This window comes from Chlorocebus sabaeus, chromosome 24, assembly GCF_047675955.1.
Source record: "Chlorocebus sabaeus isolate Y175 chromosome 24, mChlSab1.0.hap1, whole genome shotgun sequence".
NCBI lineage: Eukaryota > Metazoa > Chordata > Mammalia > Primates > Cercopithecidae > Chlorocebus > Chlorocebus sabaeus.
In genome coordinates this window covers 66,277,780-66,304,536 of record NC_132927.1, presented here as the reverse complement: position 1 = coordinate 66,304,536, position 26,757 = coordinate 66,277,780, and the positions used below count along the sequence as shown (strand labels likewise).

At 40.2% G+C, this 26,757-nt stretch overlaps 1 protein-coding gene across 2 annotated transcripts in view; it reads right to left on the bottom strand.

Annotated features, from left to right (window-relative positions):
- The window catches only part of TDP1 (tyrosyl-DNA phosphodiesterase 1), an 85,917-nt gene that overhangs the window by 45,483 nt on the left and 13,677 nt on the right, over positions 1–26,757 (bottom strand). For both annotated transcript variants that reach the window (XM_037984378.2, XM_037984379.2), the window contains exons 5-13: positions 25,216–25,312; positions 20,686–20,720; positions 15,815–15,907; positions 11,745–11,912; positions 11,210–11,288; positions 7,137–7,322; positions 6,467–6,515; positions 4,222–4,288; positions 2,400–2,507 (exon numbers count right to left, since the gene is read on the bottom strand). In XM_037984378.2, the coding sequence (XP_037840306.2) occupies positions 2,400–2,507; positions 4,222–4,288; positions 6,467–6,515; positions 7,137–7,322; positions 11,210–11,288; positions 11,745–11,912; positions 15,815–15,907; positions 20,686–20,720; positions 25,216–25,312 (882 nt within the window). The remainder of the gene's footprint in view (positions 1–2,399; positions 2,508–4,221; positions 4,289–6,466; positions 6,516–7,136; positions 7,323–11,209; positions 11,289–11,744; positions 11,913–15,814; positions 15,908–20,685; positions 20,721–25,215; positions 25,313–26,757) is intronic.

The window sequence follows — 26,757 nt, the reverse complement described above, 5'->3', positions numbered from 1 at the left end:
CTGAGAGAGTGGGCTCTATGTATCTAAGTTGTTATTTATGTTTCTTAGAAATCTTGCAATCATATTGGAATGCCCAATGTCCCTTTCCTCTTTTATACAACAATCAAAGTAAAGCCTGATACAATTTCTTCGGAATTAACTAGTCTTTGTAGAAAACAGGCACACTGGCTGGGCGCGGTGGCTCACGCCTGTAATCCCAGCACTTTGGGAGGCCGAGATGGGCGGATCACGAGGTCAGGAGATCGAGACCATCCTGGCTAACACTGTGAAACCCCGTCTCTACTAAAAATAAAAAATATTAGCTGGGCGCGGTGGCGGGCGCCTGTAGTCTCAGCTACATGGGAGGCTGAGGCAGGAGAATGGCGTGAACCCAGGGGGCAGAGCTTGCAGTTAGTGGAGATCACACCACTGCACTGCAGCCTGGGTGACAGAGCAAGACTCCGTCTCAAAAAAAAAAAAAAAAAAAAAAAAAAGAAAACAGGCACACTAAACCTGTATGTGGATTAGGAGGGGCATCAGACACTAGAGAAGAGGCGCGCTGCTGTCTGGGTTCCACCACTTATTACTGCATGATACTAGGCAGCTTATTAATTACTTTGTGCCTCCTGGTCATCATAGAGCTGTTGTGAGAATTAAATAAGTAAATACACATGACTGCTCACACAGAACAATCTGGCGTATTGAAATTGCTGAATGAATGTTGTTGCTATTAATCTTTAAACATTTAGGAAGTAGATATAGCTTTCAGTCCAGTTATTACAGAACAAAACTAGAAGCTACAAATCCATAATGACAAATTTCAAGTTCTTACAATAAACTTCAAATAACTATAATTTGCTTAATTTAGTAACAGCCATTCAACATTAAAGCAGATATTCACAGTACAAAACTGACAAGATACTAAATGAGTAAACTGACAGTGGATGTTTTCTGACTTAATTTTAGAAAATACATGCTAAAGGTATCTGAACCTGTGTTTCCTTTTACACAGCCTCATGGAATCACTCGGCTGTTCCTTGAAAACCCCGTGTATTTTCCCACCTCCATGGCCTTTGTCTTCACTAGTTCCTTCCAATCCATCTGGGTTTTCTCTCAGGCTTACTTCTAGGCCTACTTACAACAGCACCCCTTTACTTAGTTTAGCTGATCTCTCATTTGATCCTGCCTCTGCCCCAGCAAGGCAATACATTTCTAAGAGTGCTTACAATACAGTGCTTACACAGGTAAACACCTAGGATACAGGGTCACATGCATGGCAGGGCTCATACTTCCTGGCTCTTTGTGTTCCCACACTACTGAACTACAAAAACTTTGCCTTTAGAAAAAGATTACTCACAGGGTTACTTTAATCTCCACTTCCCTTAATACCCTTGAAACAGAATCAATAATACGCAATTTCTGTGAAGTACATCACCTTTTTATTACATTTTGAGGGAAAACAACACCCAAACAGACATTAAATTAAACTTTTCCAATAAAGTAGAAAGACTCAAGATTGCAACACCAAGTCTTACTAAATCTCCAAGCTGCTGGTTTGCCCTATGGATTTTGGACTTGCCAGCCCCCACAACTGCATGAGCCAACTCCTTAAAATAAATCTTTCTCTTTCTCCAAGAAGATGTAAGTGGCTCTTTTGTTTAAAAGTTTGTTCATGAGTGCTGTTCCTCTCTTAAAGAAATAATTCTACTCTGTGATACTTTAATTAGTTGCTATTGACATTAATTATGTTACTGAATCATGAAGAGATGCCTAATCGTTCGGTTCAGCCTGGGAGTCAGGAACTAAAGTTCTAGTTTTCAAAGGGCATAGCAATTTATCTTCCTATAAAAATAGACACAAAAATGCCAACAGGTAGGTGGTTTCTTATAGGGGTGATGAAAATATTCTAAATTTAGATTATGGCAATGGTTACATAATTCTGTGACTATACTAAACCATTAAACAGTAGAGACTAAATGGGCAGGTTTTATGGTATGTGAATTATATCTTAAAGATGTTTTAGAAAAGGACACATAAGAGATTTGAATGCCTTGGGTTTTAATTACCTAAGGAGAAACTAAGAAAAAAATATTAATTTTAACATTTCATTATTCTTCTGTACTTACCCCAAATGTCAATTTGCATAACCCCTATTGAGGTATTAAATAATAGAAGTAAATGTTAACTTTATGCAAATCTTATAAACATCCAGACTTATAAGCAAAAGCAGGTGACGATCATATATACTTTACAAAGGGATTAGTCATGGGATGCCTTTAAATAAGGCTCATGTAACATAAACATACTGAAAACTAATGACAACTCGCTAATCACTTTTTAGAAACCCATTCAACATTCAGAGCAAGAATTATGAACACATTAAAAAGATTTCTCCCATCAGGAATGTAAGGACTGTTTACCTTGTGACAAGGAACCAAGCAATTTTACTGAAGTCTGGAGAAGGCCTCATATATGTCTTAATATGTGGCATGGCATTGCTGCGGCCAGAAGTCTCAGCTGACCATTTGCTAGTGACAGAAAAGACACAAGTCACTAATTACAAAATAAAACAAACTGATCTTAATCCTAATATTAGGAAACTGCATGAAAAGAAAAAGCCTATTATCTAAAAATCAACAGTGGCTACACGACTCTGTGACCTGTGATATTTTATGCAACTGCATTCAAATAATGCATGCCCATTTTAGAATTATAAACTTCCCACTTCTCACAAGAACTGTAACCTTTCAGCATATAGCCTTTCCATTTTTGCCATGAACACACACATACATGCATACATATTATTTCTGTTGTGCTTTTTTTTTTTTTTTTTTTTTTTTTTTTTTTTAAGAGACGGAGTCTCGCTTTGTCGCCCAGGCTGGAGTGCAGTGGTGCAATCTCGGCTCACTGCAAGCTCCGCCTCCCAGGTTCATGCCATTCTCCTGCCTCAGCCTCCCGAGTAGCTGGGACTACAGGTGCCCGCCACCACACCTAGCTAAGTTTTTGTATTTTTAATGGAGACAGGGTTTCACCATGTTGGCCAGAATGGTCTCGATCTCCTGACCTCGTGATCTGTCCACCTCGGCCTCCCAAAGTGCTGGGATTACAGGCGTGAGCTACGGCACCTGGCCCTTCTGTTGTGCTTTTCACAGCATGTGTGCATATGTCTCTTGCCTGAACTGTGAGCTCCTTAAAGGGAAGAATCATGCTCCCATGGAGTGTTATGATAGAGGCTCAGCAAAAGCTTGTTGAATGAAACAAAATACAAAAAAGACAAAATACAAACAGTATATGAAAAAAATGAATGCTGAAAAGCGAGGGCAGAAACACTTTAGTCAAATGCTGACATTCACAAATCTGAGTTTGGTTTCTAAGTTTCCAATACTGTAGACTAGGGTTCTATGGGAACCTATATAATGAAGCAACAATCCTTACTTATAGGAGGATGGTCCCCCCAGATTAACAGATCGTCTGTGAAAACAGAATCAGGCTTAGGTAGGTACCATCACTGTCTTCATTCAAGTGAATTTAATAATATAATACTGAAAGGAGTTCAATATAAAGAAATGTCTTCTGTAAGGAAAAACCTCTCAAGAAAGCATTAAAGAAAAGCTCCAGGATAACACACTGAATTACAGCTGAAAGCTATAATTCAAAGTAATTCTACTTTCATTTCTGGCTAACCAGCACAGCAAACACCTGTTGAGGCAAGCATGAAACAGACTGGCCTTGCATATGCAGGCTGTGCAACTGCTGTGGCTGGAGAAGGATGAAGCACATTCCCTTCACTTGTCCACTCAGCATTTACTGAACTCTGACAACATGCCAGATACTATCCTGTATCCTCAGGAAACAGCAGCATAGAATCTGCCCTCACCAAGCTTGCAGCTGCACATATGATGGTACAAACAGAATAATGATACTTTATATTTTGGAAAAATGAACTAAAATACTGCTTATGTAAATTCTAAACTACCCAGCATGATCTTTTATTTATCTTTCTTGGCATGCCAATATTTAAATAGAAACCTCACAGCAATAAATTTTCCTCTTTGGTATTAAGGACCTATTCCAAAAAAAAATTCAAAACCTTGTTTTAAATTATTTCTATCACTAACATATGTAGATGAAAGAATATAGCTATATTACATAAAGTTCCTTTTTAAAAAAAACAAACCAGTGACATAAATAACATTCTAATTCCTAAAGAAGCAATAGCAGCAGTCTAAACCAATTACTTACTGAAAATAGGAATGCAGCCAATTCTGTTTTTCAGCTGTCTGGATGCTATAGGGAAGAGAGCCCCCAGCTTTTAAAAGAAAAATAAAACAATAAAAATTATGAAATATAATTTGAGGAGCCCTCATTAAGAGGAAAATCTATAATAAACAGCAAGAAGGTAACAGGAAAAAAACTACTTCTATTACTTCATCTTACAGAGCAGTTATTTGAAAGAATATCTCTATACTTGCATTAGATATGTTCTCTTAATGAGGTTTCCTTCCTTCAGTATTAACTTTATACAAATCTTATAAACATCCAGACTCATAAGCAAAAGTAAGTGATGATCATATACTTTACGAAGTATAGTCATGGGATGCCTTTAAATAAGGCTCATGTAACACAAACATAGTGAAAACTAATGACAACTTGCTAATCACTTTTTAGAAACCCATTCAACATTCAGAGCAGGAATTATGAACACATTAAAAAGATTTCTCCCATCAGGAATGTAAGGACTATTTACAATTCGTCTCCTGTGTCGAGAATAAAAGTAAATTACCTCATTGAGGACGAGAACTCACCAAGTAAAGCGGAACAGAGCTTTTTCCTGCAAAAGCTTCAACTGCAAATAACTAAAACCATTCAGTTTCAAAGCTTCAACTGCAAATAACTAAAACCATTCAGTTTCAAAGCCAGTTATAAAACAGCTTTGTTAAAAATACCACGTTTTTCCCCATTAAAAGTACACTTTGAAAAGAAAAAATTATAATTGAATTACTTGGTGATAGTAATTTAACATCTATAACTGCATAGATCTGAGGTGTTAGAATCCTGGCCCATCTTACTCTCCTTATGCAAATAAAACACAGCTGGACAGCCTCTGTTTTTGCCCAAGACCGTGACACTTGGGGAGGAAATCTAGGACGAGATGTCAGTTCTCCTTCTACTTCACCTTTACATACTATTTCCAAACAGACTTTGTACTGGCTGAACAGATTCTGACAAACAGAAAAGATGGCTAAAAAACAAAACATTCAGTAAACAGTTCAGTTTGAAAAAAGGAATTCTAAAAGCCTTATTCTTGCAAAGAGAATAAAGAAAGTTCCAAGTGGAAATACAATTAGAAGTCAATGCTTGCTCATTTTTGAAACGAAGAAAACTCCACAGTGGATTCATCAGTGACTTTCCAAACACATGCTGGAACTTCTCCACACTGATCTATACCCAAAGAGATCTATATCCAAACATCTCTGACATATCAAATAGGGCATGTCCTGTCTTCAACTTCAAATAACTAAAAACATTCCGTTTCAAAGCCAGTTATAAAACAGCTTTGTTAAAAATACCATGTTGTTCCCCATTAAACATACACTTTGAATGAATCTAGCCTATTAGAGGCGCAAAAAGAGGACCAAAGAAAAACCACCACTGTATCCCTGGGTCTCAGTGAAGTAATTTTGGTTTTTCCATTAAAAAGCAAAAAAATGGGCAAATACACTCCAAACTCTAGCGAGATTTTTCTGGCAGATTTTTCTTATTGAGCCTGATAAGCAATAAATGGACTAATTCAGCACATTCTGCTCTAGCCATCAGCAAATGCCAATGCCAATTAGACTTTGCTTTTTCCAGAGACAGCCACTATTTGGGTTTTCGGTTAACACCCCCTGATTACACTAACTAGGGGGCTGCTGAATTCCGAATAAAGGTTTAGTGCCTGATATGAGTATAAGGGAAATGGACAAGGTTGACGGATGCCTACAAAAAATCTTAGGCATTTGCAGATGAAGCCCTTGACAGAATAGACACATCAACAATGTTACACCAAAGGCAAAATTTTAAAAATTCCAGACCTTAAATATATCTGTATCAGGCATTTAAAAGGACCACATGGTACCTCAAACACAGGAAGGGAGGATGTGGAAAGAGATGAGAGGAAGGTATGCTGGATAAGCTCTGAAAAGGCACTGAAGAGTAAGGGGAAGTTGACTTTATTTGGCTATCTTGTCTGGACAACTAACCTGCTGGTTACCTTACCAGTAAAAATGAAAACCGTTGTGCAGAGGGTTTCTGTGAGGATTAATAACACACCCAAACTGAGGGGTATCATCTGCAGAACGTAGAGCTTGATATTGCCTATTTTCATGATCCTTATATAGTTAAGTGAAAACCATCTCCAAATTTCTAACCAATACTGGTAAAATTTTACCAGGACATTCATGAAATATACATAAAACACAACTGACACAGTCTCCCCAAGAATTACCAGGATATCCTTCTAAACTGGTCCGCACATTTTCCACAGAAGGATAGATCTAAAAATAAAAGAAAAACAATAAAACTCAGAATGTACCATGTTGAAGAAAAAGAATGATAATCAGCTTTTAAGAAAATGAAAATCTGTTACAAATACTTTTAAATTAGAGAATATACTTTAAATTTTTTAAAGTTCTCATCTTACAAAAAAATGAATTAGTAATTAAACAAGAACCATATTTGATGTAAAATTATACTTCAATTTGAATATTTTTTCCTTTGAAATTCAAGTTAACATTGAATGGAAAATTAACTATTAATTCACAGGTCTCTAAATAATTAAAATGCCCCTAATTCTGCTGGCTATGCTACATCAAATATTTTCTTCCTTGGTGCAGCAACCTGAAAGAAAGGATAGAAAAATCACAGGCCAGTCTGTGTTTGCAATGGAGCTCCTGAACAAATCGGCAAGCTCTTAGCACTAGATATTAAGGCAACTTGATTACAAATGACGATGCTAATGTACTGCTCTTTCCGTACCCCGCCCCCTCCCACGCCAAAAAAAAAAACAAAAAAAAACAAAGAATAAAACATCTCTCCATTATAAACAGGACCAATTTTCAATTCTTCTCCTGTGTAGAGAATAAAAGTAAATGACCTCAATGAGAACGAGAACTCACCAAGTAAAGAGGAACAGAGCTTTTTCCTGGAGTCTTGCTTTCCTTCCCCAGTGTCAGCATGCTCTCTTTAAACTCAGAACATAACCACTTTGATTCATCAGCTCCCAAGGAGCCAATGCTTGAAAACTGACCCACGACAGGCCAGGACTCTGCGTTAGGTATGGATGAGGCATGGTCTTTCAGAAGCTGGGAAAGAATAAAAATGAATGTTAACGTGACTCAAATAATCTTAACAGAAAGGCTGTAATACCTGAAAACAGTTTTCTGCTCTTGGAATGCCTAATTAACAAGAAAAGCTGAAAATACTAATGATCAATTTCATACCCACACATATACATTTTTTCTTTGGGAAATTTTTTTTAAATACTAAAAACATATTTTTTTTTTTTTTAAATTTATTTATTATTATTAAACTTCAAGTTGTAGGGTACATGTGCACAACGTGCAGGTTTGCTACATATGTATACTTGTGCCATGTTGGTGTGCTGCACCCATCAACTCGTCATTTACATCAGGTATAACTCCCAATGCAATCCCTCCCCCCTCCCCCCTCCCCATGATAGGCCCAAAACATATTTTTAATGGAGTAGATGGACAGAAGTTCTCCTTTCCAAAATTCTTTGATTTGTGCTAAAAGCAAAAACAGATTTAAAAAGTTTAAAAAGGCCCATTTCAGTAGAAATTTCAGATAAACCAACTTGTCATATGAAATTAGATTTTTTACTTGAAATCACAATTGTTTAATGCACTTTTGATACTATGAAATATGTATTTGGTCTTCATCCCTGTTTCCTGGCATGCAACTACTAAAATCCTTGGGATTTCCTATGTGATGTCTTTCTGTATATTAATGAGACTGATGGCAGGCAGACCCTAGGTAACTTCAGGATGGGGGCTGGTCACGATAAAGACCAAGGCATGACTAGAAGACTGGGACTTTTGGCACAACCCCCCAACCTCCAGGGATAGGAGGGGCTAAAGGTTGAGCTGATCACCAATGGCCAGTGATGTAATCAACCATGCCTATGTAATGAAGCCTCCATTAAAAACCCAAAAGGACAGGGTTTAGGGAGCTTTCTGACAGCTGAACACCTGCAGGCTGCTGGACAGTGGTGGTGCACCCAGAGAGGGCATGAAAGCTCTGTGCCCCTTCCCTATACCTTGCTCTATGCATCTCTTCATCTGTATCCTTTATAATAAGCCAGTAAACATTACGTGTTTCCCCGAGTTCAGTGAGCTGCTCTAGCAAATTAATCAAACCCAAAGAGAGGATCACGGGAACCTCAACTTGAAGCTGGTCAGTCAGAAGTTCTGGAGGCCCAGACTTGCAACTGGTGTCTGAGGGAGGGGGACAGTCTTGTGGGACGGAGCCCTTAATCTATGGGATCTGAGGCTACCCCCATATTTCTTTAAAAAAAAAACAACGTATTTTTTCAATTATTTTTTTCCCTACTTTTCTCTTTTCACTGTTCCCCCAACTCCTTCCCTACTTACTACTTAGCCCTTTAGAAATGCAATTATAACCTTTTGCTTTTCCTTTAGCAGCCACTCCCTACAGGGCAAGTTCATCTAACTTTGTGCTTAGCTCCAGAGCAGAACTTTCTCCCACCAGGGCACTGCCTTGAGGGACAGCAGTAAATTTACAACCCAAAGTATGCCCACTAAGAAACTCTCCCACCTTGAGAGTTTCGGCCATCTTTACAACCTCGTTCTGCCCAGGAAGAGACCAAATGGACTGCCTGGTAGAGAAGGCAGAACGTAAGCAAGTATCCACCTGCTTGCTTCCTCCTCTGTGTGCCATTCATGCTAGGCCCCCTTTTAAAACTGTCCACTTTCTGCGCCAAGAGCAAAGCAGTACCCTTAAGACAGGAAGCCTGTACTTATTCCTCTAAGCCAGCTTTGGAATAAAAAGTCACTTTCTTTATACCATCACTTTCTTTAAAGTGACTTTCTTTATACATCTCCAGGAAGACAGCTAAGAATTGAAGTGAACTAGAGGACACCCAGCTGGTGTCCCCTGCTTTGTGTATGAGGAAAACCCCACACATATTTGGTCACAGTTTTCTGTGTTGACTGTTGTAGTGTGACAGCAGAGGAAACAAAGTGAGTTTTTTGCTACTGACATTTAAACCATACCTAGAAGGATTACATATTTTGACTCCTATCATTTGAAAGAGGTTTAACATTCATAGTTTAACACTTGAGCTCCAGGCAGCTGTGATGGTCTAAACATAAAAGAGAATATTTACATACACATACCAGCTAAAACACTGCAGAAGACTGATCTGCATTTCCTGCTTTGGTAATTATGCAAAGCTGCAGAAACAATTCAGAAAATATTTGGAAACCTTATCCACTTAAATATGTGCTGAATGCCTACCTAGAGGGCTGGAGAGAGCAGAAAAATAAACTGTAGCTCATATTCTGACTGATGTGTTGTTTAATATGTATTATTTTCCTTAACACAGCTTAGGCATTAATACTTACACATACACTTCCCAAAAAGCCCAAAGTTTCCATGTCCACCTTGGGTACAGCATGGTGTAGGGAACAGAGCTGAACCGACAACTTACAACACCCAGTTTCTATTGCAATGCTCAGCCCCTGAAGGGCCACCCTATCCTGGACAAGTCTTGGGCTTAGATTTACACTTCAGTGGAAACAGGCACCTAATCACCAGCTTGCCTTCCTGGAAGAAAGCTGTGGCGCAATATAAGCAACTGCGCGTAAAAAGTGGTTTGAAAACTCTTTAACATATAGTTGAACTTTCAGTATCAGATGGTGATCACACACAATACATGCTATTATCTAGCCTATCCAAACCATTAGACATTAGGCCACAAACAACCGTGTATGTACACTGAAGACTTACCATGTACCCTGTACTGTTTTATATTCATCATTTCATTTAACCCTCACAATCACCAGAGGAAAGTACTATTATTATGTCCACTTCATAGATGACAAGTGATGTATGTTAAGGAACAAGTCAAGGTCACATGGCTTGTAGATAACAAAGCAGGGTTTGAACCCAGCTACGGATACCTGCCTCCAAGGCTGGGCACAGGCCAATGTGCTCAACTTCCTCTCTAGGCCAAGACATAAAAGATGTCTTCACAAGATCCTGCCTGCTTTAAGTTGTGATCTCATTTCACAAAAGGAAATTAAAATAAAAAGTTTCATTAACCAAGGGAAAATTCTTACATTTTAAATAGTTTACAGAATAAGAGGTTAAGGCTTTAAAGAAAGCCACTTTAGGAAACTTATTTATTTTTTTGAGACGGAGTCTCGCTGTGTCACCCAGGCTGGAGTGCAATGGTGCAGTCTCAGCTCACTGCAATCTCCGCCTCCTGGGTTCAAGTGATTCTCCTGCCTCGGCCTCCCGAGTAGCTGGGATTACAGGTGCTCGCCACCATGCCCGGCTAATTTTTGTATTTTTAGTGGAGACGGGGTTTCACCACGTTGGCCAGGCTGGTCTTAAACTCCTGATGGGCTGTGATCTGCCTGTCTCAGCCTCCCAAAATGCTGGGATTAGACATGAGCCACCACGCCTGGCCAGGGAATTTATTAAGGTCAGTAAACCACCTAAAAAGAGATGAAAAAAACTTTAATCTTCAACTTATTTTATTTTATGACCTTTCTTTGTGTATTTTCATATCAGCAGCAAGTATTATTTTTGTAATTAGTTTTATTAAGGGCACTGGTTTAATAATCAAAATATAGCTCAGTTGTAGTCTTTACTCAACATTTTCTGTTTGTTGAATTTATATCTTAAAACTTGATATGCTGAATAATCAAACGCTATAATATGTGTATGAATAGGAAGCCTCTATCTTTATTACAAATAAAAACTAGAGTATATTTATGCCATTAATAGCCTATAGCTATAAAAGAGGCAAAACACATTAAAAAGCAGTAATTACTAAGAACTATAATTATCAATTTATCAAGTACCTATTTGCCCAGAATTGTGCAGAAATATTGTGAAGCTGCATCAAAATATAAAATTATTTTAAAAGAAAGAATATACATTAAATTTTTAAAAAATGTTAAAATAGTAAAAGTTCTGTTACCTTCCTAAGTCTAAAATGTCCCCAATTATCTTTTTGACTTCCTTGAAAGCGTCCTGGGGTTGAACCAATAAGATAAACACTAAAAGACATAAAAACACAAGTTATAAAACATAGTGATGTGCTTTGGGCACCAAAAAAAAAAAAAAAAAAGACAAAATACACATGAAAACTAATATAATCAAGAAATGATCCAGGAGCCAACCCATTTTCTTGAATTGACTCTCAAATTCATTTTTCAAGCAAATCCACTAATGATGGAACACCTACAAGATGTAAAGTATCAGACAAAGAACTCAATAATTGTGAGAGTACCCCAGTGGGAGGCTAAGGTAAACATGAAGATTCACTGGCTGTCACTTTCATGCCTGAGAACCACGAGATACAGATGTGATAGAATCTGTTCATCCCTCATCACGTCCTGAAGCTTGGCTAGATTTCACCCCATCTCTTTCCAGGCCCCTGCATTCCAGACCTCATGAGGCTCGCAAGGTATGAACCTATCATAAGCACCCCAAATTGGTAAGTTGGCACATACTTCGTTTCGGAGAGATCGTGCTCGTGGATGGTATCTATCCACTCCTTGAGAGAAGGGGCATTATAAGCCATCAAGTAACTGATGAGATCAGCTTTAAAATGTGTTGTCGACTCTCCAGATTTGTGGGTTCCATCAACAATTCGTGGGTATAAGGGGCTCAACCATATTCTGGAATTAAAAAAAATAACCTTTAACAGTCAGGCACACAATTGAACAGTGATCTCTGTATCGATTACGCCTTCATTCTAAGAAAGAGGTGAATTCTTGGTGTCTCCACATGGTAAGTAATTTTAGGAAACACGAAACATAAATGTGAGCACACTACTCCAATGGCTTCCCATCACATTCAGAATTATTCCTGAATGCCTTGCCATGAATTTAAGATTCAGTAAGACCTGGGCTCTGCCCACTTCTTCCAACCCACATCCCTCCACGCTCCCTCTCACTCGCCAAACCTTCCTTATTCCTCCTATTACCTCTGCACCTATATATTGCTTTCTAAGACTTGATGGTAAGAGTTAAGAATTCTACTCTTAACAGTTAGAGCAAATTCATGCTACTAGTGGTAATCCCAGCAAGAATTTGCCCTTGTCTGCACCAATGCAGCTCTTCAGCCAAATGTGAAATAAGAATTGTGTTATCTATACCAAAAGTGTATGTGAAAAATCTATTTTCAATCAACAAACCCATTTTCATAATGTAGGTGCTATAGCAGCATATTTTTATGTCTTATACTTTCTGGTGCCTGGATTATCACATTCAGTGACATTACAATAACCTCAAACTTTCAAACACTTAATTCACTGAAGAAGCATAATAGACATCTTTCAGTAATTCTTTTTCCCCAGAGGAAAACAGTGCTCTTTGCCAAAACTTCTACATTATATCCGTAAATAGAAAACAACCATATCTAATCCCAATCCTTCTATAAACTGCTTCACAGTAGATTACTAAAATGGCTTCAAACCTTTTGTGCTTCAGTTTCTTCAAATGCAAAAAAGTGGGGTTAACAGGGCTGCCTCACTGGGCTGCTGCAAAGCAATGACTTACAGGAGCAGTCAAAAGTATCAGGTGTTACATTTTTCCCCTTCTGTGGCTACTCCCCTTTTCCCCACCCTGGGTTCTATCTATTAAGCTGAAAGAGAAACTGCCTAATTTCTCTTTCGCCTGGCAGCCCCTGAAGGAGACTGGCAAGATGCAGGCCAACAGGGCAGAAGTCATCCAGAACTGCAAAGACTCTTGGCAGCGCATCTTCTGCAAGTTTCTAGCAAGGGGCACTTCATACCCCTGCTTCCCACCCTGGGGAGGCACTTAGCACAGGAGGTAGCATGGTGTGACGAGGGCTGGAGCCCAGGTTCTGGACCCAGATTGGCTAGCTGACTATACCATTTTCGGTAAGCCCTGTGACTTCTCTGGGCCTTTGCCTCCATGTGTAAAATGACCAGGTTGGGCTGGATAGACGTGGAGGACCTCCCCCTTGCAATAGCACCTCAAAGTTTCCAGGCGAGTGAGGCTCCTCCCGGATCAGAGATTCACTCACAGGTGAGTTCAGGATGAGAAAGAAGACAAATGACTTTCTAAACTAAGATGCTGAGATATGAGGCATTTTTAACACGTCACAAAATAAGATGAGAAAATTATTATAACGAGCCAAATAATTTTATTTTATTTTTTTTTACTGTGAGCTTTGAATGCAACTCTTGTTCTAATTTTAAAAGTGAGAAATCAACAGGTGAACCATCAGGCAGCTGAAGGGGATTAGCAGAACCACGGACCAATTATGAAGTGAGATTATACACAAAAACTGCTTTCAAAAGTTTTAAAATTACCCTAAACAACATGAAATGCAAAGTATTAGAGAGTAGAATATAGACCAAGCATGAAATAATAGGATCCTACACGAGGATGGCTGCTAGAGGAAGATTTCACAGTCTTGGTACTTTCTGAGTTTTGAACCGTTCCTACCTAGTCAGTAAGTTTTCTAAAATTTTAAATTTAAAAATATTTTTTTAAATAAAAGGAACACCCAAGCCCTTACCCCTGCCTCTTCCCTCCTCGCAACCACCCCAGAAAATCCCAAAAAGGTACTACTGCCTGTAAGCTAAGCTTCCAACTTCAGAACGAGCTGGAGGCCCAGGGTGGGATTCTTGGAACCATGTGAGGCTGAGCACTAACTTGAGAAATCCCTTTAGTAACATTAATTATTGTTTCATGGGAACAAGCTACATTAATCTCATTTCCTTTTGTTAGGGCTACATGAATCTCCACACCCAATCTGACAGCTCAGGAGAGCTGGCTTAGAAGCTCTTGGGGTACCAAAGGCATAGTTAACCATAAATTTAGTAGATCAAGAAAGTGCTACAGCTGAGACTTAGAGACAGAGCAGCTATCCCCTCAACCCTGGACCAGTCAGAGCCACACTTCATTTTGAAAAGCATATTTTAAGTGGGATACTGAAAAACTGTAACGTGTTTATAGAAAAACTACCAGGAATTACGGCTAGGGGGCTCAAAGCCACATGCTATGGTGGGGCAAGGGAGTGGGGAGGGAACAAGAGATGTGAGGCTCAGAGACAAGACTCCCTTTCAAACTCTGAAGGACTGCCTTAAAGGAAAGAGATTACATTTGTCCTGCGCAGCGCACTCAGGTTGAAGCAAGACCTGTTGAAGGAAGCTGGAAAGTTATTTTAGCTCACACTAAGATGTAATTTGGGGCTGGGCACAGTGGTTCACGCCTATAATCTCAGCACTTTGGGAGGCTGAGGCGGGCGGATTGCTTGAGCCCAGAAGTTCGAGACCAGCCTGGGCAACTAGGCAAAACCTTGTCTCTACAAAAAATACAGAAAGTTAGCCAGGTGTGGTGGTGCATGCCTGCAGTCCCCGTTACCCAGAAGGCTGAGGTGGGAGGATCACCTAGGAGGTTGAGGTTGGGCCCAGGAGGTTGAGGTTGCAGTGAGCCGTGATCATATCACGGCATTCTAACCCAGGTGACAGAGTGAGACCGTCTCAAACAAACAAACAACGATGTAACCTGGGCTCAGCGGAGCTTAGCTAAACATAATACACTCCAATTAGGAGTTCTAGCCCAAGCTAGGCTATGATATGGGGCAGGGTGAGGCAGAGGAGGATGACAGAGAAAACGTGAACCCAGATATGATGCTAGACAAACGTCCGAGTTTCTCCCAACGCAGAAGGCTGTTTGTTAACCAGCTCTTCTCTAGGACAGGAAGAGATGTGCAAAATGGCTTCAATAAAAGAAAATTAAAGTTAGTCATAATCAAGAATAGCTGAACTTGATTTGAGCAAATCCCTAAAAATCCCTTTTAAAAAGCAAACCCCTCTTGAAAAGGGGATCAAAACCTGGATCTAGCATATGTGCACCAAGTACAGAGGGTTAGTAGTTTATAAAGTTCAGAAAAGCTTTCATACTCAATTCTTCTCTTGGAGATTCACAACTTTATTAACACACTAAAGGCTCTAAAAAGACACCAGCTTAAATTTGTTTCAAAGAAAACACACCAACTAGGGGAGTGGGGAAATATTTAGCACACTATTAACATGACCAGGCCCTACCCTAACTTTTCCTTTGATTCCTGTTTGGGAAGCGGCAAGCAAAAATACAAGTGGGTACATGAGCAAGGAGAAATCACAAAAGCTATCTGGTAAATCCTACTGGGAAAACAATGGGTTCAGATCTTTCATTCTGTAACCCCTTTTCTGCCTCAGATCATCTGCATGTGCTGTTCCCTCTATTTATCTGTAGAGTGTACATGATGCCACTTCTCTAAAAACTAGGAAGACACTACTGTGTGTAAATAGTAATGTATGTTTACATGTACTATAGAGGTAGCTGTGGATGACGATGCTCCTGTTAACACTGGTTACTCCAAGAAGGGAGAATAGGGCAGGTAGTAAAAAAATACAGTAACTTTTTCTGCATACAACTCCTTTTCTAGGCCATGTGTGTTATTTTTACAATTAAAAAAATAGAAAAAAGAATAAAGCGAATGTTCTGGCTTTTGACCTTTCTCAGCACACACACTGCCAGGAAGTGAGCAGGCCCCTACGAACCCTTGAGTTTTCTGGTGCCAGTCAGCATGGATGAGGTTGGAGGTGTGTATGACAACCCGGAGGCCTTCTTCATAGAGCAGCAGCATCATTTTCCTTTAAAAACAGCAAAGGATCAAAAAGCATTAACAGTACTTTCAAAATATGTAATACTTTCCAATGCAAATGTAATATATAACTAAAGGAATTTTTTAAAACTCTCATATTACCCAAACTTAACATTTATAATTTTCCCTTCTATACATTACCATGATGAAAGTCTGCCTGAGTGATAGGTTGAAAATCTTTCAAAAAGGTTGAGTATTTGGTGGTAAAAGAACTTTCACCCCATTCTGTCTACCTGGCCAGTCCTGGCACTTCACATCCCTGCAGCCTAGCCCCTTATTATCTATTCAGCATCACCTGTTACTACTAGGCACCATGGGAACCTTATCATCTAGTGTCTGAGATTCAAAGCATGGTCAACAACCTCTTGCTGCATCATGGCTGGCATTTTTAAAACAACTAAAATAGCATAAATTGGTATACTGTATATATTTAATTACTGGTTCATGAAATTTTGTTTTGGCACAAAGTTATGTTAGTGCATAATACACTGAAATGTAAAGTGTATTTCTTATTATGAGTTGAAATTTTAAGAAGTTTAAAAGATGCTTCATTACCATTAGTGGTTTTTTTGTATCCATAGATGCCACACTTGTCAAGTGTGTTATCTGGGCTTGGGGTAAGTCTTGCCTATTCTTCATCAACCCAAATCAGACCTAGTTGGGTCCACTCTTTTTCCATGTGACCTCCCCAGACCTCTAATCGAACACATTTCTCTTATTTTAATTGCAGTGAGAGAGAGGGAATAGAATATAGATAAAAGCTTTCCACATGAAGTCTGAAGACCTGAGCTCCAGACTTTGTCATTTAGAAGCCCTTTGACCCTAGGTAAGCCATTCAATGTCCCTAAGCCTCAGTTTTCCACTTGTATGTCTAAGGATCAACCCCACTTCAGGACTGTTGTGAATGAAATGCAAAAATACATTTTGCTACTAGGCATGGTGTCTCATGGCTGTAATCCCAGCACTTGGGGAGGTTGAGGCTGGCAGATCACCTGAGGTTAGGAGTTTGAGACCAGGGTGGCCAACATGGCGAAACCCCATCTCTACTAAAAATATAAAAATTAGCCAGGTGTGGTGGTGGGCACCTGTAATCACAGCTACTAAGGAGGGAGGCTGAGGCAGGAGAATCACTTGAACCCAGGAGGCGGAGGTTGCAGTGAGCCGAGACTGCACCACTGCACTCCAGCCTGGGTGAAAGAGTGAAACTGTGTCAAAAAAAAAAAAAAAAAAAAAAATTTGTTAAATGTGAAACACTCTCACCTGTACATTCCTATTACTCTTTCGGTACACAGCTTTATTTTCTAATCTAATAATGGATGATTTTTATCTCCCTGTTGTTTTCAATAGGATTATTTCAATATTTCAGGAATCTAAGTTCTCTCTCTCCAACTTAAGTGTCACTTTTCACAGCTATAACTCTGTCCTGACTTATTGTATCATTTCTATTGAGGCCAAAATGCTACTTGATACTTACAGATGAAACTCAATTCACACATGGGAAAAAAAAAATGAACCACTGGCTCTCTCCAAATAAACAACACGAATACTATCTGGACAGGATGAAATTATCATAAAAAGATAAGAAAAAGGATATGAGGACAGAAAAGAGAATGAGATATTTAGCTCTTGCCAAAACGAGAAATTAACCCAAGCTGGCAAATAGTAAATTAATGCAAAGCTGGAGAAATGACAGCTGCTGAGCCATCTTCTTTCCATTTGTGAAATGTGCTCCCTGAAATCTGGGCAAATTTACATACACAGTTGCCAAATCAGCAGCTGATTGTAATTAAGAATAAGTCAGTTATGGATTCATGATAGAAGGTTTACAAATATTTCCATTAGTCAAGACATCGATTATTAGGCAAATCACACACTAATGTCAATGAATGCTATCAAACAGAATTATGAACTTGAGGGTAGCCATATTCATCTTTTCATAGACAAAATGGTAGTGTTAATAAGGTCACAATTAAAAATGGATAGGAAAGGGCGAGGAATGAGATCTCCCTTGAAGAATGCTGACCTGCCATATTGTCTGCTAAGCTGTGGGGCAGCAAAAGGGACCCAACCCAAATACGCAGCTATTCCTGCAAAGGGGGAAGAGAACATATGGCAAGCACCTCTCTGCCAGGTGCCATCCTAGAAGCTCTGTCGTACGTTATCACACCAATCTTCACAGCAATCCAGAGAAGGAGTTATTCTCATTCTACAATTGTGTAATCTATGTCTGGACATTTAACAGGGATTATCCAAGGTCACAAACTGGGCCAGCAGAAGAGCTTGTTGGGATCACACATGCAGATGCCAGGGCACTCCTTTCACCACACATGGCTTCACAGGGCTGGTGGCTGCAACGGTGAACACTTCATGCTACTGGTACAGGCGTAGGCAAGGTTGGGGGAGACATGGCCTTGGTGGGAAAGAGGACTGGATGATGCGTGGTGGGGGCCTGGCTATAGATCTTAGTGGAAAGAAGCATGCCTTGCCCATCCTGTGGTCTGCCACTAGCTACTGCCTGGATCTGGATATTTGACATTCAGCTGCTGTGGCTTTCTCTTTCCCCTCTATCGATTCTTAGAGAGCCATAAGAATTAACTCTGCTCCTCTAGAAAGCTCTAGAGGAAACCAAAGAGCTTTCCCATTCTAAAACACTGAGAGACAGACCACAGGATTGCATGGCATCCAACCGAAACTGGACAGAGCAGGGCTTGTGTGCCAAAGTGTATACAGTCTCAAAGACGGCCTCGTTCACTGTTTCTAGCTCTACCCTGTGAGGTGGGGAATGCAGTTTATACTCCATCACTATGATCTGGAAGGTGATTCTCCTTTTCTAATTCACGTTTGTCTTGTTTCTCTTACCAAAGAAAAAGCCATAAGAATAAAAACTCTATATTCTCTTGAGCTGTGTCAAGAACATAATAAGTATTTAATTCTTAAAACATTTTAAAAATAGGCTAGGCGCGGTGGCTCACGCCTGTAATCCCGGCACCTTGGGAGGCCGAGGTGGATCACCTGAGGTCAAGAGTTCGAGACCAGCCTGGCCAACATGGTGAAACCCCATCTCTACTAAAAATACAAAAATTAGCTGGACGTAGTGGCACGCGCCTGTAGTCCCAGCAACTCGGAGGCTGAGGCAGAAGAATTGCTAGAACCTAGGAGGCGGAGGTTGTAGTGAGCCGAGATTGCGCCATTGTACTCTAGCCTGGGCAACAGAGCGAGACTGCCTCAAAAAAAAAAATTTTTTTTTAAATAAGCAACTAGAAGTAATTTCAAAACACAAGCTCAATCTTCTACAAAATACTGTCATTTCAACAAAATGTAAACTACAGATACTTAATTGGGAAAAGTTCAATTGTAATTACTTTCCAACGGCATTTTTTGTTTGTTTTTGAGACAGGGTCTCACTCTGTCGCCCAGACTGGAGTGCACTGGCATGATCTTGGCTCACCACAACCTTGGCCTTGCAGGCTCAAGTGATTCTCCTGCCTCAGCCTCCTGTGTAGCTTGGATTATAGGCACGTCCCACTACTGCCCAGCTAATTTTTGTATTTTAAGTAGAGATGGGGTTTCACCATGTTGGCCAGATTGGTCTCAAACTCCTGATCTCAAATAATCCACCTGCCTTGGCCTCCCAAAGTGCTGGGATTATAGGCATGAGCCACAGCGCCCAGCCTCCTAGGCATTTTAAACTCTGAATTAAGAGCTCTGGGCCAGGCATGGTAGTTCACACCTGTAATCCCAACACTTTGGGAGGCAGAGGACGGTGGATCACCTGAGGTCAGGAGTTTGAGACCAGCCTGGCCAACATGGTGAAACCCAGTCTCTAATAAAAATAGAAAAGTTAGCCAGGTGTGGTGGAAGTGGCCTGTAACCCCAGCTACTTGGGAGGCTGAGGCAGGAGAATCATTTGAACCCAGGAGGTGGAGGTTGCAGTGAGCCGAAATTGTGCCACTGCACTCCAGGCTGGGCAACATAGTGAGACTCTGTCTCAAAAAAAAAAAAAAAAAAAAAAAAAGAGCTCTGTCGAGTTTAACCTGCAAAATATGTATGTAGGGGCAAGGGGGTGGTAGTGAATGGACCAAAGGAAACAATAAGGTAAAGTTTAGCAATGAGCAAACAAGAACAAATTTAAAGCTAAAGTTAATGCCAGCACAGGGGCTCATGCCTGTAATCCCAGCACTTTGAGAGGCTAAGGCAGGAGGTCTGTTTGAGCCCAGGAGTTCAAGATCAGCCTAGGTCACAAAGTGAGACCCCTGTCTCTACAAAAAAATTAGCCGGGCATGATGGCGTGTGCCTATTGTCCCAGCTACTCGGGAGGCTGAGGTAGGAGGATTGCTTAAGCCCGGGAGTTGGAGGCTGCAGTGAGCTGTGATCATGCCACTGCACTCCAGTTTGGGCAACAGAGTGAAACCACGTCTTGAAAAATTATACACACACACACACGTATACACATACATACACACACACACATATATATATAAATTAAAGTTAGAATAAATAGGTTCTATTCCTGTCTCCACTACTGGCCCAAGGAAGAATCACATACCTAAATCTGGGCCTCAGTTTCCTGATCTATAAAATTAAAAGGACAGATCAAATAATTTTTATAAGAGCATTAAATAAAAGAATAGCTCTCCCAGGCTCAGTTAAGCATCACTGTGCTAGATCCTAGGTGGGCCTACCATGCTCAGTCTTTCCTAAGAATAACCATGTAATGGACAAATGACAATGCTTGAGGGGTTCCCCCATTTCATAAAAATTGCTTACGTGTGGTGTGTTCCAAATGCAATATCCAACTTTGCCTAGGATGAAAAAGAAGTCATTTATTTAAAAACAACTCACTAATATCCATATCTACTGGAAATTACACTAGAAAGCAATCAGGCCAACTTTTTTTTTTTTTAAACTATTTCTACTGACCTCTACTGGATAAGCCCTTGAATAACAAGACAGCTTTTATAATAGCATCTGGGGACGCTCATTAAAACAAACAAACAAACAAACAAGACATAAATTTTGTTACCCAGAATGATTCAATATACACTACATTTTTAATTACAGTAATTAGGACTGAGAAGCCTAATTTCTGTAGTTGACAAAAAACTAGTAAAACAAGTGAGACTCTATGCAAAGTTTTAGATATTTGGCTTATACAGAAATTAATGGTACACAGTTTTCAGAAGATATTTAAAAGAAACACTGAAGGCCGGGCGCGGTGGCTCATGCCTGTAATCCCAGCACTCTGGGAGGCCAAGGTGGGCGCATCACGAGGTCAGGAGATTGAGACCATCCTGGCTAAAGCAGTGAAACCCCGTCTCTACTAAAAATACAAAAAAATTAGCCGGGCGTGGTGGCAGGCGCCTGTAGTCCCAGCTACTCAGGAGGCTGAGGCAGGTGAATGCTGCTCCCGGAGGTGGAGCTTGCAGTGAGCTGAGATCGTGCCACTGCACTCCAGCCTGGGTGACAGAGCGAGACTCTGTCTCCAAAAAAAAAAACACTGAAAGTGGTGGCAACATAAAGACTTAGGATGTCAAATTAAAATAGAAATGTTCTTATATTAGCATAGCAAGTGCTGAAAATAAAAACATATGAAATCCATTTTCATGTTATAAAATGACACCTTTACAAACTAATGGAGGGTATATATATAGAAAACATTTTATCTAATACCCACTAATGCCAGATCTTGGTTAAGCAGAATATGTCACAAGATGCAGGTTATGAGAGTTTAAATAACCGTAAAAGTTTCACAATTAGGAACACAGTACATGGGCTTAAATCCTGCCTTCACAACTTTGTACGATCCTGGAAAATACATCTAACTCTATGCCTCAGCTTTCTCCTCTTTAAAACGGTATGATTCTGAGATCCAGAGTTGTGAGGAATGAGCTCACACGTGTAAAATGCTGAGGAACGGGGTCCTGCATGCAGTAGGCACTCTACAATCGTAGCAATCACTACTGCAACCTCTCCCCACTACCTACCCCGGCCTCCTTACCACATGATGTGGGTGAAACTTTGCTGGGGGCAGTAACGGGCAACTGGAATACACAAGTGAGTTACAACACAGTCCCCGTTTGGAGTGGAGATGCTCACAGACCAGCATGCATCTGTGCACTCCGGCCACAGAAGAAAGTGCAGGGAACTCTATTTCATGTCTTCAAAATTACCAAATGAGAAGGAAGACTGCCACTCTATAAAATGATATTTAGCTGAGAAAGAACAATGGTGAAGAGACCTGGCTTTTGTTTAGTTTGCTACAAGTTACATGCTTCTGGGTAAGTCTAAGCACAAAAAACAAGGATAATAGCTTCAACAGATATTGTTTACTGGGTGCTGTTTTTGGGCTAGTCCATCAAGTCCTTTAGTAAACTCTAGGATGAACAGCATTAGCAATCAATTTCAAAGATAAAGAAATTAGGTGACAAGCCAGTGACAAGCCCAGAATAAGCGTTGCAGACTAAACACTTGCGTCCCCCACCAAATTCATATGTTGAAGCCCCAACTTCCAATGTGACTATTTGGAGAGAGGGACTTTATGGAGGTAATTAAGGTTAAATGAGGTCATAAGGGTGGGATCCTGATGATCCTGATCCAACAGGACTGGTATCCTTATAAAAGAGCTGCCAGACAGCCTGTGTATCTGCCTTCTTCCCTCTCTCTCATGAAGACACCGTGAGAATGTGGCCATCTGTAAGCCGGCAAGAGAGCCCTCACCTGGAACTGAACTGACTGGCACCTTGATCCTGGATTCCCACCTTCCAGAACTGTGAGAAACAAGTGCCTGTTGTTTCAGCGACCCAAGTCCAAGAAAAGTCACCCAGGTAATTTCGTTATAGCATCCAAGCACACTAATACACACACACACAGAGCTGGGACTGAGCCCAGGCAATATGACTCTGACCACCACAAGGTCTCAATGTCTGCCCTTAGGTAGACAAAATGGGAGAGTGTCAGCAGCCACCGACTAATGTGTCTCAGTTTAAATGACCCATGTCGCTAGAAAAATACTTTATCTTACAGACAAGGTACAAAGGTGTTTCAAGACATCAGGAGAAGGACACAATCCTGTACGTCAGCCTAGAGTTGGGAGCTTCTTCACAGCTCTTTCCAAGAGGTTTGGAAGAAGCGGCTCACTATGCCCTCTGGTGGCCAGCCTGGAGCACACTATCAAGCACAGGAACCACTCTCCTAAACGAGTACAGGTAGGTAATATTTGAAAAAGACTTTATTTCCATTCATTTAGTCACTGGTTTTCAGAATTTCTGTGTCAGTTTACTTTCTGCCCACTATAAGGTTTGATGGGAGCTATCCTACTGCCGTCTAACCTCTTATGTTGCTGGAAATAGAAGCAAAACAATGGAATTTTGGCAACTGCTAGGCAAAGGCACATCTATGGGCATGAGATGAGCCCATGCTGGATAGAAGGCATTTTAAAATGACAGCTCTATAAAGTGCAGTGGGTTAAATCATAAGGAAAATGTTGTGAGGTATGTTTAAAACTGACAAGATTGAGCTCTTGTACTGTATTAATCTTAAAAAAATACAAAGATATCACATATAGTTGGAAAAAGAGTGATACAGTGTGAGTTGGAATTCTTACATCTTTGTGGATGGGGAAAAAAGACACTAGAAGGAAAATGAGAAAAAAAAAATCCAAAAAGTATGTAATTCACTGTCTCTACTCACAGAGCAGAAATCTTTTGCCAATTTCACTAAGCTAACGATAAGGAAAGAAAAGGGCTATAAAAAGCATCTTTCGTGTTTTCTCATAACGAACTAATACAGCCAAAAGAAACAGGAAAAGGTGACTATCACACCAGCTACTTCATAACCACCATTTCTATAGAAAGTAGTTTTCATAAATGTGAGAAATTCTTCTGTATTCCTTGTTTTCCTTTCTACTTTGGATGTTTCTTGCTCAAAATGCCATGTGTAATAGAAGATCTTTGTGGATGATGAGTCTAAAGAAATGGGTCCTAATGAAAGTCCAAGACTCACTAGCCACGCTGTATGCTAACTGCAAAGTATTAGGACAAAATTATGGGACTATATAAAGAAACTGGGCAATAACTGTTTTTTGGCCTTTGATATGGTTTGGGTCTGTGTCCCCACCCAAATCCCATCTCAAATTATAATCCCCAATGTTGGAGGAGGGGCCTGGTAGGAGGTGATTGGATCATGGGGGTGGACTTCCTTCTTGCTATTCTTGTGATAGTGAGTGAGTTCTCGTGATATCTGGTTGTTGATAAAAGCGTGTAGCTCTTCCCCGTTTTCTCTTCCCTCTTGCTCCGGCCAAGTAAGATGTGCCGGCTTCCTCTTTATCTTCTGTCACAACTGAAAGTTTCCTGAGGCCTCTTCAGTCATGCTTCATGTACAGCCTGCAGAACCGTGAGCCAATTAAACCCCTCTTCTTTATAAATTACCCAGTCTCAGGTATGTCTTCATAGAGGTGCAAGAACAAACTAATATAGCTTTCTTTTCTGCTTTGCTTTGGTCCTAGCAAACCAAGTGGATACACCTGTTATAAGACCATTTAATGTCTCCATATTGGACTTAGATCATACACAGCATATGACTCACATAGTTTCCTAACAGTTTTTTAAATCTATGGGTCTCTCCTGTTCAGACCTTACATGCAACTGATGTGAAAAAAAAGAACTACGGTTGAAGGACTACCGTTGAAGCGTCAATGGCAGCTAATATAAGTTACATAAGGTGTCACAAAAAACTACAAGTTTTAAGTTGCACTCACAGGATACTCACAAAAAGAAACCCATAGCCACTGAACTGCATCCAGAAGACCTGTTCAGTGTTGGAACTCAGGTTTCGACAGGCATACTGACAAGCTACATGCAACCAGTGGAGCACTAGCAGGTTGCAGGAAGACTCGGAATTCATAGTACACTGAGTAAAACTGAAGAAAGAGAATGTTTGAATCAGAGAGAGAAAACTAAGGGAGACAGGACAGATCACTTTAGATATATGAATCACTGACATGTGTAAGATGAAAGACTTACTTATTTGTGTCACTCCAGAAGGGGAAAATTAAGACCAATGTGTAGAAATTAGGAGGAAGACTTCAGGCCCACAAAAAGAAAAACCTTTCCAACCCTGAGGAGTGCTACGAATGGGATGCTCTATCTCAGGAAGTGTTTAAGCTGAGGCTAGACAAGTATCTATTGATGACTGATGCTGGAGAGAGGATTTCTGCACTAGGTGGGAGGGTGGACTAAATGTCTAAGTTTCCTTCTAACTCAGACTACGCATGCTCTCCAATGGCAGTGAGTGGTTTACCTGGCAGAGAGAGATGTTCTCGTAAGGCTTGGCCTGGGCATGGAGGTGAGCCTTAGCCTCTCGCTTATCACCATGCACAAGCAGGATTGGCTTCTTCCTGAAAAGAGAGCATTAGTATTTAATATACATCATTCATGGCCGGGCACGGTGGCTCACACCTGTAATCCTGGCTCTTTGGGTGGGTGAGGCAGGTGGACTACCTGAGGTCAGGAATTCGAGACGAGCCTGGCCAACACGGTGAAACCCCGTCTCTACTAAAAATACGAAAATTAGACAGGCGTGGTTGTACGTGCCTGTGATCCCAGCTACTCCGGGGCTGATGCACGAGAATCACTTGAACCTGGGAGATGAAGGTTGTAGTGAGCTGAGACTCAGCCACTGCACTCCAGACTAAGTGCCAGAGCAAGACTCTGTCTCAAAAATAAATAAATAAATAAATAAATTTTAAAACACCATTCATGAAGCTGGACTCGCCTCATTAAGGAATGCTAACTTCCTTATCACTCGATATTTGTTTCTGGTCTTTGTAGTGAGTGAAGACAAGGCTAACACAGAGCAGGGATCAGCTAATGTTCATTTACCAGATACCTTTATAATGGGGCTACATGGCCTGATCCTACAGCTCTGTTGTAATACAGAGGGGTAATGACTCAAGAAAGTCCTTGAATAATTATCTTCTTTGGCCGAAAAGGGCACATAAGTAGCTCTGTGTTAAAATATTTAAGTCCAAATAAATTAAAGATATGCAATTATTATTATATAATATAGTGCTTTTTTCTTTTTCTTCTTTTGGACCACACAGTGGATTCATTTCACACCACATCTATATTCACCAAACTCCTCCTGTGTGCTATGTACTGACCCAGGACACAACGGAGAACAGGCCCAGGCCCAGGCCCACAGCATGACGCAGCTTCACTAATGGGTGGTTAGATTTCTATGAAACAGAGCCCAAGCTATGTTGAAAATGCTGTATTTTTGAATTACAAATATAATATAAAAACACTCTTCAAGAATACATTAAAAAGGCTTTTGAGGGGTTCTTGATCTTTCTGATTAATTCAAAGCAAGATAATCCTTAGAAATGAGCATATTTCTACAAGCTCTCCCAATACAACAAAAATTGGATATAAGCAATCAAACAAGATAAACAACTGAGCCACTTCCACATTTATCAATCACACTGCAGAATGATGCTCTACCATTCACAAAGGAACAACAATCAACTAGAGAGAAACATCATAGAAAATGCACTTCCAGTACTAATGCCTCACTACCTCAGGCTCAATAGCTTTATTCTAACATGACAGGTAAAATAAAACTATGAAATATGCACCTGTGATTTTTAGAAATTAGGTAAGAAAAACAGAGAATAACGTAAGAAACACTCGTGCATCTAGTACCCAGAAATAAAAAATGTTAGATCAAGTCATCTTATAAAAAAAAGATTAAATATCACTGATAGAAATTGAAGTCCTCATCAATTCTTTCAAATTCATTGGTTCTACAACTTATTACAAAAAGACGGCACCTGAAGAACAG